This window comes from Pristiophorus japonicus, chromosome 1 (genome assembly GCF_044704955.1).
Source record: "Pristiophorus japonicus isolate sPriJap1 chromosome 1, sPriJap1.hap1, whole genome shotgun sequence".
In the NCBI taxonomy this organism is placed as follows: domain Eukaryota; kingdom Metazoa; phylum Chordata; class Chondrichthyes; family Pristiophoridae; genus Pristiophorus; species Pristiophorus japonicus.
Window position 1 is genome coordinate 40917511 of NC_091977.1, and position 20296 is coordinate 40937806.

Below are 20296 nucleotides of genomic sequence, written 5' to 3' on the forward strand. Positions count from 1 at the left end.
GGGGGAGGGTGATGGGGGTCACAGCCATGATCGGAGGTGGGGAGGGCAGGAGTTCCACCGCGATGGCCGCGGGGGGGGGGAAAGCCGAAACTGGGGAGGCCAGGGGACTCCATGCGGTGAGTTTCGGAATCAGCAAGCACAAAGTGGGTTTGATTTGAAAGCAATGCTGACGCTGTTTGCTGATTAAACGGGGGACGAGACTCTTTAAATGCGACACTGCCCAGAGGCTGAAACCAGCTTCGATTACACTTGTTGATTTGCTCACTGCAGCAAGGAGGAGGGGCGGGGACAGTGGCGGGGTGGCGGGCTGGTGGCTGCACGTTCTTACAAATTAGATTGGCCCATGAAATTCCAGTCGGAGGCTTCTTTTGAACGAATGCCTCCGACTGGAGGATTTTTACGAATGTACCTGGTGGTCCCGGTGGGGAGGCCTTCTCTTCCCGCGCTGTGAAGCGCGCTCCCGTCCTCAAGGTTCGGATGCAGAAGATGCAGTCAATCAGGTACAGTATTCCACAGTATTATTAATAGCAATGAGAAAACTCCGTATCTACGAATTCTCATTGCTATTAATGAGAAACATAGAAACACCGAAAATAGTTGCAGGAGTAGGCCATTCGGCCTTTCGAGCCTGCACCGCCATTCAACAAAAACACACTAAACAGCATAATAAAAAAAACACACCTCACATAATTAAAATTAATTGAAATTATAGTTAATAAATGTCATGGGAAAAAATATATATTTTTCCGATTTTTAAAAAAGTTTTGTAATTGGCGTTAAAACTAAACTTACCTTAGTGAGCAGGGTTTTTAACATTAAAATAATGTTTTTTAAATTTTATTTTTATATGTTTTTGTATGTTTTAAAACTCTTACGCTGGTAAAGGTAGGCTATGTACCTGCTTTTACCAGGTGCAAGAGTTTTCAGGACACTCGCTGGGCAAGAGATGTGTAAATACCGCAATCTTGCCCATGCGAATGTCCTGGCTGTGGGGATATGGAGGATCTGTCAAGCCAGAGTTTGACAGATCAGAAAAGCCAGTTTCTGCGCATGTGCATTGCGCGCTGAAAACCGGCTTTTGCGATGCCTTCCCGTGTCCGTACACGCTCCGTACGGACCCAGAGAGGCCAGAATTTCTGCCCCAAATGTTTTCCTAGGAGTCGGGGGACCAGATATATTTCCTGCAGATATTTTGCACAGCATCTAGAATGATTCTGTGAACTATGTTGCCCTACTCCCCGACCCAACACCCTTCCCCCCACCCCACCCCACCCTTGCCATATTTCAATAAGCTTCAGGACATGGAAAAACAGGCAGCTCGAACAAGGAGAACAAAGCTGTCAGTGATCTGACTGTTGGTTTTAAAGATGTTTCAGTTCCATGTTACACATGTGTAACTGAGCAGGCGATTTGTACTTCTTGCTGTCAGATCCTTAACCCCTTGAGGCCCGCAGTCGCGTTTCTGCATCAGGATCAAAACAACGCTGTCTGTAAATGCACACGAGGCCCATACTTGGGAGAAAGTCATTATCTTTATTGCCAAGATCTCAAGTGATGAAGGTGGGTGGGGCTTCCCCTTTTATACCAGAAAGTCCAGGTTAGGAGCGTCTCCCACAAGTTCGTCCCCTTGTGGTCAATGTTCTCAAGGTGTACAACTTAGGTCAGCTTATACATGGGTTACAATGATAGTTGAATACATGACATCACCTTCCCCCCCAAAGTCTTATTGGGATCACAGGTTAAGTCTCTCTGGTGGTTTACGCTCCCTTGTAGAGTGCCTGAGGTGGGGCTCCGGTTGTTGGGCACTGGCCTGAGTGTCTACTGTTTGCAGTGCCTCAGGCCTGTCTGGATTGCCCACAGTGACTTGGCTCTCCTCCACTTGGTTCCAGTGTTCGGTCACCTGTGGTGGAGTAAACTCTACGTTGTGTTCTTGCTCTGCTTCTTCTATGGGGTTGATGAACCTCCTTTTCGTTTGATCCACGTGTTTGCGGCAGATTTGTCCATTGGTAAGTTTAACAACCAAAACCCTATTCCCCACTTTGGCAATCACAGTGCCTGCAAGCCATTTGGGTCATGCAGCGTAATTAAGAACAAAAACAGGGTAATTGACATCAATACATCGCGTCCTTGCATTCCTGTAATGGTCGTCACATTGTGACTGACGCCTGCTCTCAACAATTTCTTTCATAGTAGGGTGTATAAGGGATAACCTGGTTTTGAGCATCCTTTTCATTCGCAGCTCTGCGGGTGGAACCCCTGTGAGCGAGTGTGGTCGGGATCTATTGGCCAACAGGAGGCGTGATAAGCGGCTTTGTAGGGAACCCCCTTGGATTCTGAGTATCCCCTGTTTGATTATCTGCACTGCTCATTCTGCCTGGCCATTTGAGGCCGGCTTGAACAGTGCCGTTCTGACATGGTTAATTCCATTGCCTGCCATGAAGTCCTGGAATTCAATGCTTGTGAAACACAGGCCATTGTCGCTGACCAAGACGTCCGGTAGACCATGGGCGGCGAACATTGCCCGTAGACTTTCTACCGTGGCAGAGGATGTGCTTGAATTTAAAATGGCACACTCAATCCATTTGGAGTAGGCATCTACTACAACAAAAATCATTTTTCCCATGAAAGGACCTGCGTAGTCCACATGGATGCGTGACCATGGCTTGGCGGGCCAGGACCAGGGGCTAAGGGAGGCTTCCCTGGGTGCGTTGCCCAGCTGAGCACACATGTTGCACCTGCGAACACATAGTTCTAGGTCTGCATCTATCCCTGGCCACCAAACGTGTGACCTGGCAATTGCCTTCATCATGACAATGTCCGGGTGCTCATTGTGAAGTTCTCTGATAAACACCTCTCTGCCCTTCTGGGAATGACTACTCGGTTTCCCCACAGTAGGCAATTGGCCTGAATCGAGAGTTCATCCTTGCGCCCATGAAACGGTTTAAACTCCTCAGGGCATGCCCCTTATGTGGCTGCCCAGTCCCCACTCAGGACACAACTACAGACAGTAGCGGGTCTTTATTTGTCCAGACTTTAATCTGATGGGCTGTCACAGGTGAGTCTTCGCTTTCGAAAGCTTCAACAACCATGACCATCTCAGCATCATGATCAGCTGCCTCCTCAGTGGTGGCTAGTGGGAGCCTGCTGAGTGCATCGACGCAGTTTTCAGTGCCCGGTCTGTGCCGAATTGTGTAGTCATAGGCGGCTAGCGTAAATGCCCACCTCTGTATGCGGGCCGATGCATTCGCATTTATGGCCCTTGTTGTCGGCCAAAAGGGACGTTAGGGGTTTGTGATCTGTTTCCAGCTCAAATTTCCTGCCAAACAGGTACTGGTGCATTTTTTTTACTGCTAGCGCTTCTTTTTCTTTCGTCCCGTATCCCCTTTCTGCCTGTGACAGACTTCTGGAGGCATGAACTACCGGCTGTAACTGACCATTGGCATTCACATGCTGCAACACACACCCGACCCCATAGGACGACGCATCGCACGTTAAAACTAATTTCTTACACGGGTCACATAAAGTTAAGAGTTTGTTGGAGCATAACAAATTGCGCGCTCTATCAAAAGCCCTTTCCTGGCTGTCCCCCGCAATTGCGACATTTGCATAGGAGCACGTGTAGCGGCTCTAACCGTGCTCAATTTGTGAAGAAAGTTACCAAAATAGTTCAGGAGCCCCAGGAACGAACGCAGCTCTGTCGTGTTACGGGTCTGGGTGCTCTCTGGATCGCTTCCGTTTTGGACGCAGTAGGTCTGATCCCGTCTGCTACTACCCTCCTCCCCAGGAATTCGACCTCTGGAGCACTTCGCCTTTTTCAGTCGCAGCCCTACCCGGTCCAGTTTGCGTAGCACCTTCTCCAGGTTGTGGAGATGTTCTTCAGTATCGTAACCCGTGATGAGGATGTCGTCTTGAAAAACCACCGTCCTTGGAATCGACTTGAGGAGGCTTCCCATATTTCGCTGAAAGATCACAGCAGCTGAACGAATCCCGAACGGACATCTGTTATACTCAAACAACCCCTTGTGTGTCGTGATGGTGGTCCGCTTCTTCGACTCACTCGCCAGCTCCTGGGTCATATAAGCTGAGGTCAGGGTCCAATTTTGAAAAAAGTTTGCCACCGGATAGCATCGCAAAGAGGTCCTCCGCTCTCGGTAGCGGGCACTGGTCTTGGAGTGACACCCGATTGATGGTGGCCTTGTAATCGCCGCATATCCTGACCGACCCATTCGCCTTGAGCACCGGCACGATCGGGCTCGCCCAGTCACTGAATTCGACTGGCGAGATGATGCCTTCCCTCAGCAGGCGGTCCAATTCGCATTCTATCTTTTCATGCATCACGTACGGCACCGCTCTGGCCTTGTGGTGTACTGGCCTGGTGTCCGGGTTTATGTGAATCACTACCTTGGTCCCCATGAAAGTGCCGATGCTGGGTTGAAATAATGAGTCAAATTTGTCCAGGACCTGTGAGAATGATACTCGCTCCACAGAAGAAATTGCATTGACATCGCCCCATTTCCAGTTCATGACAGCAAACCAACTCCTCCCTAGTGCGGGACCATCCCCCGGGACAATCCAGAGTGGCAACCTGTTCTCCGAATCTTTGTAGGTCACGACTACCGTGGCGCTGCCTAGCACCGGAATGATCTCTTTTGTATATGTCCGTAGCTGTGCGTCAATCGGCAATAATTTTGGCCTCCTGGCTTTGGACACTCACAACCTTTCGAACTGTTTGATACTCATCAGGGATTGGCTGGCCCCCGTGTCTAGCTCCATTAATACTGGGATGCCATTGAGGAGCACTTTCATCATTATCGGTGACGTCCTGGTGTATGAACTGTATATGTGCTCCACATGAACTCGCTGAACTTCAGTTTCCAGCGATTTCCCCCAGTATTCATTTGGCCTCGTCGGGCTTACATCGGGCCCGTCCTCCTCGTACATCAACCTGGCTGCAGGCTTCCTGCACATATGCGCCAAGTGACCGCTGACGTTGCAGTTTCTGTAGGTATATTGCTGATACCTGCAAGCTCTGGCTGGGTGTTTGCCTCCACACCTCCAGCATGAGCTGGAGGCCCCATTGTTGGAAACAAAAGGTCCATTACCAGTCGATCGTCTCTGACTGTCTCTATAACTGTCCTTAAGCGCACCCATTAACAGGTGTTGATTGCCCCATTACTGGCCGCATTGTCCATTGCGATGGCATGAATCGTCGTTCAGCTAGCCATTGTCTCTGTTGAATTTCCCCTTTGGGTTCGACTGCATGCTGGGGCATGTCCGATTGCCCTTATCTGCCTAGAGAACTGTGTGCCGCGTTAACAATGTTGACTCCCTGGTCGTTTGCCGCATTTGAGCCAAGATTTTTGCCATAAATCATTCTGGTCTCTTCCTCCCCTGAGATAATTGTCTGGGCCATCAGAGCCACCACTTCCAAGGTCAAGTCTTTGCTCTCAATCAGTTTCGTGAAACCCCCAGCGTGCTCAATGCCCTCAATAAAAAAAGTCTCGCAGCATCTCCGCTCTGCATGCATCTGGGAACGTACATAGGCTCATCAGTCGCCAGAGATCTGCCACGAAGTCTGGAACGCTTTGCCCTTCTCGCCGCTGGTACGTGTAAAACCGGCGTCTCGCCATGTGCATGCTGCTCGCAGGTTTAAGGTGTTTTCCAATCAACTTACTGAGCTCTTCGAACGTCTTGTCCGCCGGCTTCTCTGGCACTAGAAGGTCCTTCATCAGGGAGTACGTTCTGGATCCACAAACCGTCAGGAGATGAGTCCTGTGTTTGTCGGCCGAATCCTGTCCCAACCATTCCTTAGTGACAAAACTTTGCTGTAGTCTCTCAATAAAGTCATCCCAATCATCATCAACATAGTACCTCTCTTCTGTGCTGCTAGTGGCCATGCTCGCGTAGTTTAAATGCCAGTTTCTCGTTGCCAATAATATGTCCTTACTATACAGTATAAATGCACACTTGGCCCATACTTGAGAGAAAGTCACTACGGGACCTGTTACCTTTATTGCCAAGACCTCAAGAGACTGAAGGTGGGTGGAGCTTCTCCTTTTATACCGGAAAGTCCAGGTTAGGAGTGTCTCCCACAAGTTCGCCCCCTGTGGTCAATGTTCTCAAGGTGTACGACTTAGGTCAGCTTATACATGGGTTACAATGATAGTTGAATACATGACAGCTGGGTTCCTAGGAGCCCGCAGGTGAAGAGTTGCTGGTGGATGTTCGACTGAACAGTGCCAAATTTTGGCCGTAGGTTTACAGTCCAGACTTGTATAAACGTTTGCAATGTGCCATTGTGAGTAGCCCTCTGAAACATCGTGAAACGTCTTGCAATAATTGTTTTCGTCAATGTTCTCTTCTCCCATCTCATCGGCTCTTCAAGGAGCTGTACCTTTGAAGGGGACTGGCAGTACAATAGCACATTGCTGAAGATACAATGCTGCATTTTTGAGTCTAGAGCGTGATTGTCAGCAGACTCTTCCACCATAAGGGCAGAACAGACAAGCCTGATCCTGACCTGACCTGATGCCTGACATAAATATAGCCTTTCACGACCTCGGGATGTTCCACGGTGCTTTACAGCCAGTGAAGCACTTTTGATGTGTAATCACTTTTGTAATGTAGTAAATGCTTCAGCCAAATGCACACAGCAAGATCCCACAAACAGCAGTGAGATAAATGACCAGATAATCTGTTTTCGTGATGTTGGTTGAGGGATAAATATATTGACCCAGGACGCCGGGGAAAACTCCCTTGCTCTTCTTCAAAATAGTGTCATGGGATTTTTACGTCCGCCTTGGATTAACATCTCATCCGTAAGAAGGCACCTCCACGAGTGCAGCACTCCTGCAGTACTGCATTAGAGTGTCGGCTTAGATTTTGTGCTTATAGTTCCTGGCGTGGGACTTGAACCCACAACCTTCTGATTTAGGAGCGGAGTGTTACCAACTGAGCTACAGCTGACAGCTCCTGTTCTCCCTTGTAGTAAAGGGGTCATGAAATAGGGATCAAGGGATTTTGCTCTCAGCAGTCCACAGGCACCAAGGCTAATTGCATCACCCCAGTGGCTGCCCCGGATAACACTCAGCAGAGAGCAGGAATCAGCCCTGAGACCTTCCAGAATATCTTTCTTCTAACAGTTTTCAAAAAATCGATTTCTACTGATGTGCGTACGTGTCAATTTCAAAAGTTAAGAAGATGTTTCATGTTGCTTCAATCTATGCTGCATTCGTTGATCTCAGTCAGTGCGGCAGTAGGGGACCACTACAATCAGCTTCAGTGCCTCTAAGATAGAAAGTCTTTCTTCCTCTAAGATCAGGAAAGAAAGGAAGACTCACATGTATTTAGAGCCTTTCACTAGCTCAGGATGTCCCAAAGCATTTCACAGCCAATGAAACCAGTTACTGTTGTAATGTAGCAAGTGCCAATTTGTGCACAGCAGGCTCCCACAAAAAGCAATGGCAGAGGGAACTCAGCCAGAGGTGCTAGTCCTGATCGCTGTTGAGTGAGCTGCGTTATAAGTGCACGTGTTAGGTTGTTCAACATGACAGGACCGCGCTTGACTATGACTCCCTCCTCCTTCCCCATGGTCACTTCGCCCGCCGATGTTCGTTTTTGCGGTTCATGTTTGAATAACGCCCACACGTGTGTGAGCTACCCAAACGCTGCCCAGTGACAGAAGCTAAGCCCCCCAGCAAAGCGGGGGTCAACATATGCAACAATAACTTGAATTTATATCGCGCCGTGAACGTAGTAAAACGTCCCAAGTCGCTTCACAGGAGCGTGATCAGGCAAGATCTGAGACCGAGAAGATATTGGGGCAGGCCACAAGCCTCTCAGAGGAGGAGAGAGGTTGCGATGCGGAGAGGTTTAGGAAGGGAATTCCAGAGCTTGGGACCTCGGCAGCTGAAGGCACGGCTGCCAACAGTGGAATGAAGAAAATCACGGATTTGCAATTCAGGAGAGAAGAGATGGAAGAAAATTGAGGAGAACATTTTTTTTGGAGGAAAAGATGTTTTGGTGCCGAAATGGTTAGCAAAATAAACCAGAAACTGTCGCAACTTACTGTGACAAATATTTCCGAACTGCAGCAAATCCCAGGGAAAAATAACATACCAGTTAAAAGTCCCCCCTGAGCAGGGCAGCGTCATTGTTGGAAGCATGACATTGCGCTGGAGACTGATATTTGGCTGTTTTCTATTTGTTTCACTTCATTAGATCGCCCAAGCAATCAGTTAAGGTATTCCTGCATTGAAAATCTGTGACAGTTGATGTTTGATTTGCAGTTAATTATAGCAGTTGATTTTCATAATTTATGAGTCTTGCTATCAGACCCTATTTAGCATTCAGGCTCCAGATAATGCTGAGTGGTGTAGGGTGATATGACCAGGGCAATGAACCAATTAACAAACAGAGTTAATGTTAAGTCAGCCAAGAGCCTGCTGGAACCAAGTTCTGTTGAGGAATATTTCTGTGTGGGAATGAGAGATTGAACGAGTTTATAGGCGTTTCCAACATTCTCATCCACCCACCTCCTTCTCTCAACTCCGATGCTGACTCTCGCACATGATCGCTAAAATCTACATTTTACTTATTTCCAGGAATAGAAACATAGAAAATAGGTGCAGGAGTAGGCCATTTGGCCCTTCAAGCTTGCACCACCATTCAATATGATCATGGCTGATCATGCAACTTCAGTACCCGATTCCTGCTTTCTCTCCATACCCCTTGATCCCTTTAGCCGTCAGGGCCACATCTAACTCCCTTTTGAATATATCTAAAGAACTGGCCTCAACTAACGAGCATTAAATCGACTTTCGATTCAGGAGGTTTAGAAATTGAATTCTCTCTCAATTGTTAATTCTGAACACTGAGGGCCACCCCTTTTGCAGCTGGCAGTGCCTCGGGCACATAGCGCCAGAGAGTCAGGGAACCTGTCGTCGGAGAATTGGGCAGAGAATGCCAAGGGCTGGGCATGCGCTGCCAGGGACTCAGGCACATGCTGCTTAGCGATTTGGTCACATACTGTGGGGGCTCAGAGAAGTGTACTGTCAGGGAATTCAGCAAGCTCTGTCATCGACCTCGTAACATACTATCAGGGACCCACAGGCACAAGCTATCAGAGACTCTAGAGCTACATACTGTCAGGGTGTCCCAACACATTCTGTCAGAGACAGATACATATCACACTAGACCAGAAATAGCCTACCTATTCCTCCCCTGGACTACCAAGGATTGATGGACAAGTTCAATGTTAAAAATTGAATATTAAGATTAGAGGAAGTAAATACAACCTACAAAGTAAGGGCTGGATTTACGGTTCTGCTCATTTCAGGGCGGTAATGGCAGTGGGGTGGTAAAGTTTGTGCCCAGGAACAGTTTGCGCCTCAGTCATCAAAATTCATCGGTTGGGCCCTGAGTGTGGGGCAGAGTGCTAAGGGAGGCATTCCACACCTCTCTTAGAGCGCTAGGCTGGCTGAGCAAGCAAAAATCCTGAGCTAATCAGCCGGCCTCAGAGTGCTGTGAGAGGTCTGAGGGACAAAAAAACCACCAACATTTCCAATAAATAACTCACACCACCACAACATAGATCACAAAAAAAAACAATCACACTTACCTGAGATGAACATTACTTACCGCACTGCAGCCACTACAGCTCAGACCACCCGCTTTCACAGCGATCCCAGCACGGCACTCGACGGAGCACTACGGATCGGGCGGCAGCCAAAAATCGAGCCGGTGTCACAACCAGGGGTGTTGCACGCCAGCTCGTCTCTTCTGCCCGATAATGCTCCGCGCCCCGTCGGAACCAGCACCAAAAGTCCCGGCGGGTCGCTGGAAGTTGCCCATCTGCCCAGAAGTGCTTATTGCCACCCCTCTGGGGCGCTAACAGGTGTGGCAGAAGTCTGAAAATCCAGCCTTAAGTTTTTAACTAGAGTAGAGTAGCAAAGGGAACTAGATGTGCAGATACATAGATCACTAAATGTAGCAACACAAGGCGATAAAAAGGCAAATGGAATCCTTGCTTTTATATATCGAGGCATAGAATTCAAAAGCTAGGAGGTAGGCCAGCTTGTTCAAGACCGTAGTCTGCAATTGGAGCATTTTGTACAGTTTTAGACACTGCATTATAGAAAGGATAGAAAAGCAATAGAAAAAGGGATTAGACAAGATGGTTCCTATTGAGAAAAACACTGGCATTGACTTGAGGGCCAAATAATTAATTCCTGTCCTGAAAATTTAATGACAATCAAGTAGGGAATGAATGCTGATTCTTTTTTCTAACAAATTGGTTGGAGCATTATATGTCTAAACAACCCTTCGAATCCATTTTGAAAGACCGACTGCACACATGATGATGTAAATGCAATGGGGAATTCAGGAGAAACCCCTTGACCCAGGGAGCGGGTTGAATGTGGAACTCGCTACCACATGGAGTGGTTGGGGTGAATAGCACAGATGCATTTAAGTGGAAGTCACATAAGTATATGACGGAGAAAGGAATAGAAGGAGCTGCTGAGGGGTGAGATGAAGTGGGGTGGGAGAAGGTTCATGTGGAGCATAAACACTGGCACACACCAGTTGGGCTGAATGGTCTGTTCCTGTGCTGTAAATTTTATGTAATTTGCCACTGAAAATGGTTGCTCTAACAACCAAGAGGGCTGCAAGAGGGAGTGCCAATTCATGAATTTATACCTGTGAAGACCACCACCCCCCCTCCCCCTACCCCGCCGTGCTGAGCTCAGTTGGGTAAACAACAATGCCAACAACAACTTGTATTTATATAGCGTCTTTAATGTCGTGAAACGTCCCAAGGAGTGTTATGAGATTTTTTTTTTAAATTTGACACTGAGCCTCATAAGTCGAAATGAGCACAGGTGACCAAAAGCTTGGTCAAAGAAGTAGGTTTTAAGTGCATCTTGAAGGAGGAAAGAGAGGTAGAGCGATTTAGGGAGGGAGTTCCAGAGCTTGGGCCTGGGCAACAGAAGGCACGGCCATCAATGGTTGAGCGATTATAGAAACATAGACATAGAAAATAGGTGCAGGAGTAGGCCATTCGGCACTTCTAGCCTGCACCACCATTCAATGAGTTCATGGCTGAACATACATCTTCAGTACCCCATTCCTGCTTTCTCGCCATACCCCTTGATCCCCCGAGTAGTAAGGACTACATCTAACTCCTTTTTGAATATATTTAGTGAATTGCACTCAACAACTTTCTGTGGTAGAGAATTCCACAGGTTCACCACTCTCTGGGTGAAGAAGTTTCTCCTTATCTCGGTCCTAAATGGCTTATCCCTTATCCTTAGAAGGTGACCCCTGGTTCTGGACTTCCCCAACATTGGGAACATTCTTCCTGCATCTAACCTGTCTAAACCCGTCAGAATTTTAAACGTTTCTGAGATCCCCTCTCATTCTTCTGAACTCCAGTGAATACAAGCCCAGTTGATCCAGTCTTTCTTGATATGTCAGTCCCGCCATCCCAGGAATCAGTCTGGTGAACCTTCGCTGCACTCCTTCAACAGCAAGAATGTCCTTCCTCAAGTTAGGAGGCCTAAACTGTACACAATACTCCAGGTGTGGCCTCACCAAGGCCCTGTACAACTGTAGTAACACCTCCCTGCCCCTGTACTCAAATCCCCTCGCTATGAAGGCCAACATACCATTTGCTTTCTTAACCGCCTGCTGTATCTGCATGCCAACCTTCAGTGACTGATGCACCATGACACCCAGGTCTCGTTGCACCTCCCCTTTTCCTAATCTGTCACCATTCAGATAATAGTCTGTCTCTCTGTTTTTACCACCAAAGTGGATAACCTCACATTTATCCACATTATACTTCATCTGCCATGCATTTGCCCACTCACCTAACCTATCCAAGTCACTCTGCAGCCTCATAGCATCCTCCTCGCAGCTCACACTGCCACCCAACTTAGTGTCATCCGCAAATTTGGAGATACTACATTTAATCCCCTCGTCTAAATCATTAATGTACAATGTAAACAGCTGGGGCCCCAGCACAGAACCTTGCAGTACCCCACTAGTCACTGCCTGCCATTCTGAAAAGTACCCATTTACTCCTACTCTTTGCCTCCTGTCTGACAACCAGTTCTCAATCCACGTCAGCACACTACCCGCAATCCCATGTGCTTTAACTTTGCACATTAATCTCTTGTGTGGGACCTTGTTGAAAGCCTTCTGAAATTCCAAATACACCACATCAACTGGTTCTCCCTTGTCCACTCTACTGGAAACATCCTCAAAAAATTCCATAAGATTTGTCAAGCATGATTTCCCTTTCACAAATCCATGCTGACTTGGACCTATCATGTCACCTCTTTCCAAATGCGCTGCTATGACATCCTTAATAATTGATTCCATCATTTTACCCACTACCGATGTCAGGTTGACCGGTCTATAATTCCCTGTTTTCTCTCTCCCTCCTTTTTTAAAAAGTGGGGTTACATTGGCTATCCTCCACTCCATAGGAACTGATCCAGAGTCAATGGAATGTTGGAAAATGACTGTCAATGCATCCGCTATTTCCAAGGCCACCTCCTTAAGTACTCTGGAATGCAGTCCATCAGGCCCTGGGGATTTATCGGCCTTCAATCCCATCAATTTCCCCAACACAATTTCCCGACTAATTAGGATTTCCCTCAGTTCCTCCTTCTTACTAGATCCTCTGACCCCTTTTATATCCGGAAGGTTGTTTGTGTCCTCCTTAGTGAATACCGAACCAAAGTACTTGTTCAATTGGTCTGCCGTTTCTTTGTTCCCCATTATGACTTCCCCTAATTCTGACTGTTATGACTTCCCCTGATTATAATCAGGAATGCTCAAGAGGGCAGAATTAGAGGAGTGCAGACATCTTGGAGGGCGGGGGGGTTATGGGGCTGGAGGAGAATACAGAGATAAAGAGGGGCGAGGCAATGGCGGATTTGAAAACAAGGATGAGAATTTTGAAATCGAGGCGTTGCTTAACTGAAAGCCAGTGTAGGTCAGCGAGCACAGGGGTGATGGGTGAGCGGGAACAGTGATTGTTATTTCTCTTGGAAAGATGATGGCCCAGGTGGGGCCACATGCGCACAATTCTTAGATGCTGACAAACTGATGACTGGCGTCCATGAAAATTGTTAGGCACTGTGTCCATGGAGCCCAGTGTGCCCACTATGTGGGTGGTCAACCTGAATGCCACTGGGACCTTGCACATTGGTCAGATGGATTGCAGTTGTCCAGTCCGGTATGGAAGACCCCCCCCAAAAAATGTTCAGATTTATCGGATGCTCGATAATGTGACGGGCAACACTTGAGCCAACACTCCAGCTGTGCAGTGCCCATTTGGAATGCATACTGTAGGGGAAGTCATGTACTGATTTTAAAAATATATCCCAACGTCCAAAACTAGGTTACTTCCTGCCATGTACCTATTCTGCCGAGTGCCTAGCTCACCTTCCCCTCATACCAGAAAATCCTCCTGGCGCTGAAAGGGCAGTCAGTCACTGTCTGCTGGTGTCCAAAATTCTGGGCCTGGTGCTCCCATTACATCATGGGTGATGGGCCCAGAACAACTGCAATAACTCGCATTTAAATAATACCTTTAATGCTGTAAAACGTCCCAAGATGTGTTATCTGACACAGTTTGACACCATGCCACCTAAGGAGATATTAGGACATATGACCAATTAGAATGGGTGACTTAAAGTTTGGTCAAAGAGGTAAATTTTAAGGAGCATCTTAACGGAGTAGAGAGAGGCGGAGAGGTTTCGGGAGGCAATTCCAGAACTTAGGACCGAGGCAGCTGAAGGCACGGCCACCAATGGTGGAGCAATGAAATTCGGGGATGTGCAAGAGGTGAGAATCGGAACTTGAGAAAATGATTGAAACTATTGACCTGGTCCTGTTGGACTAGGTTGAGTCATTCCTGCCCGGGCACATGGATCCCATGAACAGCTACTGCACCATTATGTTAGGTGTTCAGATACAAAACGACGTTGATAGAAGCCTTGATGCAGGCTGCTGGAGCAATGTGCTGGAATAGAGAGGAAGGACCCAGAAAGGAGAAAACTTTGTTTTTTAAGTAAAAAAATTCTGTAAGCAGAATTAAAAGAGTTTCTGACAAACTGCTTCTAGTTGTTTTATCATCACTGTAATGGTCTGGAACGCTATGAGGACAGAACATTCTTTAAAATGGTCAGATGTTGACGACAGCAATCTCAGCTTTCAATCCTCTCCCCTGCTCCTTCATGACAGGTGTCACCAGTAATGCAGTCTGGGTAAGGCCCTGAACCATTGTTTGGACGTTCAAGCTTAGAGGAGTTGAGACAAAGGGCTGCTATCGGCTTTCACACATTTTGTGCCCATCCAATTCTCCCTCCATTGTCCCTGAGCTCTCCGGAAGGCATTCTCCCAGCCCCCAACTTCTCCTATACCTGCCAGCTTGTTTTTGTTGGTGACAGGGGCTTGAGATGACAAAGCAGGGCCGAGGAGCTGGAATGCAGCAGACAAAAGGAGAGGACTTGACCACCTCACACCAGAAGCTTAACAAGACACCTCTCTGTGATGCCTGACTGAATCAAAAACCTCTGTGTGTGTGTGTGTGTGTGTGTGTGTGTGTGAGTGCGTTTATTTGCTTTAGCTTGCTTTTTTAAAAAAAAGGACAGGAGTGGGGCGGGGGGGAGACAAAAAACCAAAGCTCACTTCCACTATTATTCCCACAACAGGGGCAAATTTCTCCCTGAGGGAATTGGGAATCTGTGAGCCTGCCACTCGACGAGGGCTGGCGTTCTGCTCGGAGATGGGGCTGCCCCACCGAGGATACTCCGTGAACGCAGGGTCGGACGCCGACACGGAAAACGAAGGAGTGATGTCCCCGGAGCACGCCATGAGGCTGTGGGGCAGGGGGGTCAAATCCGGACGCAGCTCCTGCCTATCCAGTCGTTCCAACTCGGCCCTCACGCTGACCGACACAGAGCACGAAAACAACAAGTCAGACAGTGAGAACGGTGAGTTGAGAAGCTTCTTTTGCAATTCCGAGTACTCTCGCTCGCAGTTTTCTCTCTTTTTCTCTCTCTCTTTCTCTCTTTCGCCACCATCGCAGGAAAATGTCCCCTTTTCCATATTTTTCGTAGGTGTCATGTCCTTGAGTACTGTAATTGCACAAAATCAATATGTAGCGTCGGACGGGCTGCATGATGCCAGGGACTTCTGTCGTGCTCTTGGATACATCTTTGAGATGGAGCATTGTCTAAATCATGATTAATTTGCCTCGCGAGTTGTCTGATGGAGTTGCTGACAGTCTGGGCTGAACAAGCAGGAACTGTTGGGAGATTAATGAGCATTTGATGGGTTCAGTGTTAGAGTGGCGGCGGAGGCTGGGGGGGAAGAAGAAAGAAAGATTTATATCCGCCGTGCCACCTGCGTTTTCTCAGTAGCGATGTGCAGCTCGTGGTGATAAAATTATCCCCTGGGCCCTCCTCAAATCAAAGGTGTTTTTGCACATTTTTCATCAGGGAAACTCGGCAGCAATGTATAGATTCTTGTGAATGGATGAGTAGCCCCGGAGGATAGTTTATTAATGATGCTAGGGGAGGGGGGGGGAGATGTGGGCGGGAGAGGGTGATTGGAAGTTGGAGTTGCAAATTTATCATGCTTAAAAAGCAAAGGTAAGTCAAGCAATTGAAGTGGTGCTCAATTAGGGACTGAAAGCAGTTTACAAGATGTGTCCTGGGGACGATGAAGTGCAGATGTTAGATCAGCTTCTGGAGTTCATAGAACGCAGTTCGTGCTTTGATTCAAAGGTACAAAAAGGAGCCTTGTGTTTTCACCTGTGAAGGAGCTTTAACATTAGAGTGGTGCTGCGATCTTCTGCTGTAGGGGCCTGTGTGCGGTTCACAACAGCACCAAAGTGAACGTGTAATTTGTCCACCGGCAGCAGTGTCTTTCCTGGTTGTTCAAGCGCCCACCCCCCCCCCCACCGGCAGCCCTGTCAACACACTGAGCCAGTTTGTTGATATCAGCACGCTTTCGCCCCGAAAGGGACAAGCATGCAGACGCACAGGGCTCCACTCAGCACCAGAGTTTGAGCTCCGGAGCTCTCGCTGCCATTGACTGGAGCAAGGGTGTGTGGCGGGTTCATTTTGGGAATTACCCAAGACCAAAGCCGGGTCCACTTCACTGCAGAAAACCATGAGAGTGGGACACATCGTCCACTTTCCAAAGATCCGCGCCCAGGTCAAGTTCGAAGCCATGCCGCTAATTAACTAATTTTTGAACGATAAGGGAGTCGAGGGTGACAGGGAGCGGGCAGGAAAGTGGAGTTGAGGCCAAGATCAGAATCAGCTATGATCTTATTGAATGGCGGAGCAGACTCGAGGGACCAAATGGCCTACTCCTGCTCCTATTTCTTCTGATCTTATGTTAACAGGTGGAGGGGGTGCTTTGAGGTAAATCGAGATTCGATGTTGTTCGGTGATGATAGCACCATGTTTATTGACTCCGCACAAACAGTAGGGTTTGGATGCCACGCTGGCATAACATTCACTGAGCAAACCCCTGCCCACCGAACAATTCTAGCTACAGACCAGCCGGAATGCTGTCGCTCCTGTAACATAGGCAGGTGTTACAAAACCAACAATAGTCTCCTGGCAGCTTTTTGCAGTGACCAACACACTGAAGGCATTTCAACATTCGAGACACAGCGTGCAGTGCAATGTTAAATTGTTTGACTGGTCATTTTTACAAACCGGATGCAGATTTGTGCATACATGAAGAAGCATTTACCGTGACCAGTTAAGCATGGCTTGCTCTCTGCCTTGTTGTAGCAGTGCTTGATGCAGAGGCTGCAGTCTCACACCAGGTGTGCCATGCGAACGGCATATATTTTCAAAGTGCGACAGCAGTAGAGGGTGTTCAGTACAGAACCACCATCAACAGCAGTGCCGCGCTTACAGAGCTGCACTGCCTCACCGCCCCCAGCCGACAACGGTCCAATTTATAACATCAGCCAGCGGCTCAGTGGGTCGCACACTCACGTCTGAGTCAGAAGGTTGTTGGTTCGAGTCCCATTCCAGGAACTTTGAGTATATGAATCTAGGCTGACACTCCAGTGCACTGCTGACGGAGCGCTGCATTGTCAGAGGTGCAGTATTTTGGATGAGATGTTAAACCGAGGCCCTGTCTGCCCTCTCAGATGGATGTAAAAGATCCCATGATACTATTTCGAAGAAGATCCAGGGAATTATTCCCGGTATCCTGGCCAATATTTATCCTCAATCAACATAAAAACAGATTATCTGGTCATTATCACATTGCTCTTTGTGGGAGCTTGCTTGTGCGCATATTGGCTGCCGCATTTCCCACATTACAACAGTGACTACACTCCAAAAGTACTTCATTGGTTGTAAAGCGCTTTGAGACGTCCGGTGTTTGTGAAAGGCGCTATAGAAATGCAAGTCTTTCTCTTCTTTTTATAAGCCCAGCTTTTAGCCTGGGGCGAGAGGCGAGTGAGGGGCTGGTGTGAAGCCCCGGGCCATTTTAGCTCCTGAACTGACTCGTAGCCCAACCTCGCGCGGAATGCTGCCACCTGGTGCTCGGCTTCCCTGGCGAGGCCCACACCCGGGCAAAAGCACGACTGCCCGTTAAAATCTAGCCAATCGACGCTGAGAGTGCAGTGCCAAGCTGGAAGGCAAGATAGTGATCCCCAAAAGCCCCATTCTCGCCATGCACGGGAGGGGTGAGGGGTTGGTGGGGGGTGGGGAATAAAAACCTATAATAATGGGCAGTTTTATTACCAGGAGGGAGAAAACATGACTTCAAAATCATGGCCACCATCAGCCCAAATCTCACCTCTCTGGCCTTTACTACAATTATAGGACTTCTGAACCACACTTGAGTGCCTCTACTCATGTACCCAACTGTTTAACAATGCGGGGGCGGAGCTGCTCCCCACAGTAAAAAAAAATCCATATCTTTGTTAAAGAATGATTAGCATTCTGCATTAGAGTACAGTGACAGACACTGTAATTAATTTTCAGTTGCACTGGTTTATCCAGTTAGATTTGTAATACCAATGCGTGATCCAAAAGCCACTTCTATTCCATCGAAGGTCGTGCTTTTGACAGGCATGGGCAGTCAGCATGGAGTTAGCCATGTCATTGGGGCTTTGCTGTCACTGCTGGCGCAGTTGAGAGTGGAGGGGAAAAGTGAAGAGCCTTATCTTATCCAACTGATTTCTATCATGGGTTTTGTTTGATTTGGATTTTTATTGAAGGTTGTATCGTTCATCATGGTAACAGGAGCCAAATCATGTGTTAGTTCAGCGGATATTTGCCACTATAAATCCGGTATTAATAACAGGTGTACTGTGTCGCTGCTGAGGCATGTCGAGATTGGACATAATAGATGGTCGCTTGTATTTTATTCCTCTCTGTTCCTGATAAAACTATTCAAAAATTGATTTTTCTCCCTCCCCTCCCTCCAGTAACTAACTTAATTTTAATTTTTTTTGAGGGAGATGATATTGCAGTTCATTCCAAATCAACTTAAATACAACTCAGATCTTGAATAGATGCAAACCTTTCCCACTAATAGTAGTCGCTTCAAAGGCCGTCACTGAAGCCTTAACTTCTAAAGCTTGACCTGACCTGAACCTGCCGTTGTTTGTGGGTTCAGGTCATGCAGTTCTGGTCACCACATTACAGGAAAGATGTGATTGCGCGAGAGAGGGTACAGAGGAGATTTATGAGAATGTTGCTTGGCTGGAGAATTTTAGCTATGAGGAAAAATTGGCTGGGGTTGTTTTCTTTGGAACAGAGGCGGCTGAGAGGAGATTTAATTGAGGGGTCGAGATCGAGTGGATAGGAAGGACCTATTTCCTTTTGCAGAAAAGTGAATAACCAGGAGGCATAGATTTATGAAGTAATTGGTAGAAGGATTAGAGGGGAGTTGGGGAGAATATTTTTCACCCAGAGGATGGTGGGCATCAGGAACTCACTGCCTGAAAGAGTGGTCAAAGCAAAAACGCTCACCACATTTAACAAGTACTTGGATATGCACTTGAAGTGCCCTAACCTACAAGGTTATGGACCAAGAGCTGGGATGGGATTAAGCTGGATTGCTTTTTTCATCCAGCTTGACACGATTTTGGTCTTGTAACCAGCTCCTGACAGTCTGCAAAGCTTTTGGTGCCAGAATAAGGAGATGAGAAGACATTTGTTCTACACAGCGAGTTGTTCCGATCTGAAATGCACTGCCTGAAAGGGTGGTGGAAGCAGATTCAATGACAACTTTCAAAGGGAATTGAGTACTTGAAAAGGAAAAAATTGCAAGGCTATGGAGGAAGAGCAGAGGAGTGGAACTAATTGCATCGCTCGTTCAAAGACACGATGGGTCGCATGGCCTCTTTCTGTGCTGTAACATTCTGCGCTGTTATTCTTTCAGGAAGAGTGAGTCAGGAATTAGAAGTGGAAACCTGGTCATCTGGTCATTATCACATTACTGCTTGTGGGAGCTTGCTTGTGCACATATTGGCTGCTGCATTTCCCACATTACAACAGTGACTACACTCCAAAAGTACTTCATTGGTTCTAAAGCGCTTTGAGACGTCTGGTGGTCATGAAAGGCGCTATATGGGCCAAATGGCCTCCTTCTGTGCCATAAACTTCAATGATTCTATGATTAGTCCTGATGTACCCCAGGCCTTGTGCTTGGAAACACCATCAGTGGAAGTGAAATCACTGCTGCAGGCTTGAAAGACTTGCAGCAGCAGCAATGGCCTCTGGCTGCTGCCTATCCACAAGCAGAAAGTAAAAGGTTTCCACTTCTAATTCCTGGCTCACTCTTCCTGAAAGAATAACAGCGCAGAATGTTACAGCACAGAAAGAGGCCATGCGACCCATCGTGTCTTTGAACGAGCGATGCAATTAGTCCCACACCTCCGCTCTTCCTCCATAGCCTTGCAACTTTTTCCTTTTCAAGTACTCAATTCCCTTTGAAAGTTGTCATTGAATCTGCTTCCACCACCCTTTCAGGCAGTGCATTTCAGATCGGAACAACTCGCTGTGTAGAACAAATGTCTTCGCATCTCCTTATTCTGGCACCAAAAGCTTTGCAGACTGTCAGGAGCTGCTAACGAGACCAAAATCCGACCGCTTCTGGTGTCCTTCCAGCACCGGGGGAGGAAAGTGATGCCTGAGGGTCTATTATGCCCCTCCCACCTCATTAACATTTTCACTATTCACTTGGGACTGCTGCAGGCTTTTCAATAGGAAAAAACGTGCATGCCTGGTATTTT

The 20296-nt window shown here is 47.6% G+C and overlaps 1 protein-coding gene across 3 annotated transcripts in view; it reads left to right on the top strand.

Annotated features, from left to right (window-relative positions):
• Positions 1-20296, top strand: part of LOC139262996 (teneurin-3-like) — a 924456-nt gene that overhangs the window by 349815 nt on the left and 554345 nt on the right. For 2 of the 3 annotated variants that reach the window (XM_070878430.1, XM_070878437.1), the window contains exon 5: positions 14727-15008. The exons of the other annotated variant lie outside the window; for it this stretch is intronic. In XM_070878430.1, the coding sequence (XP_070734531.1) occupies positions 14727-15008 (282 nt within the window). The remainder of the gene's footprint in view (positions 1-14726; positions 15009-20296) is intronic. 3 annotated transcript variants of the gene reach the window in all.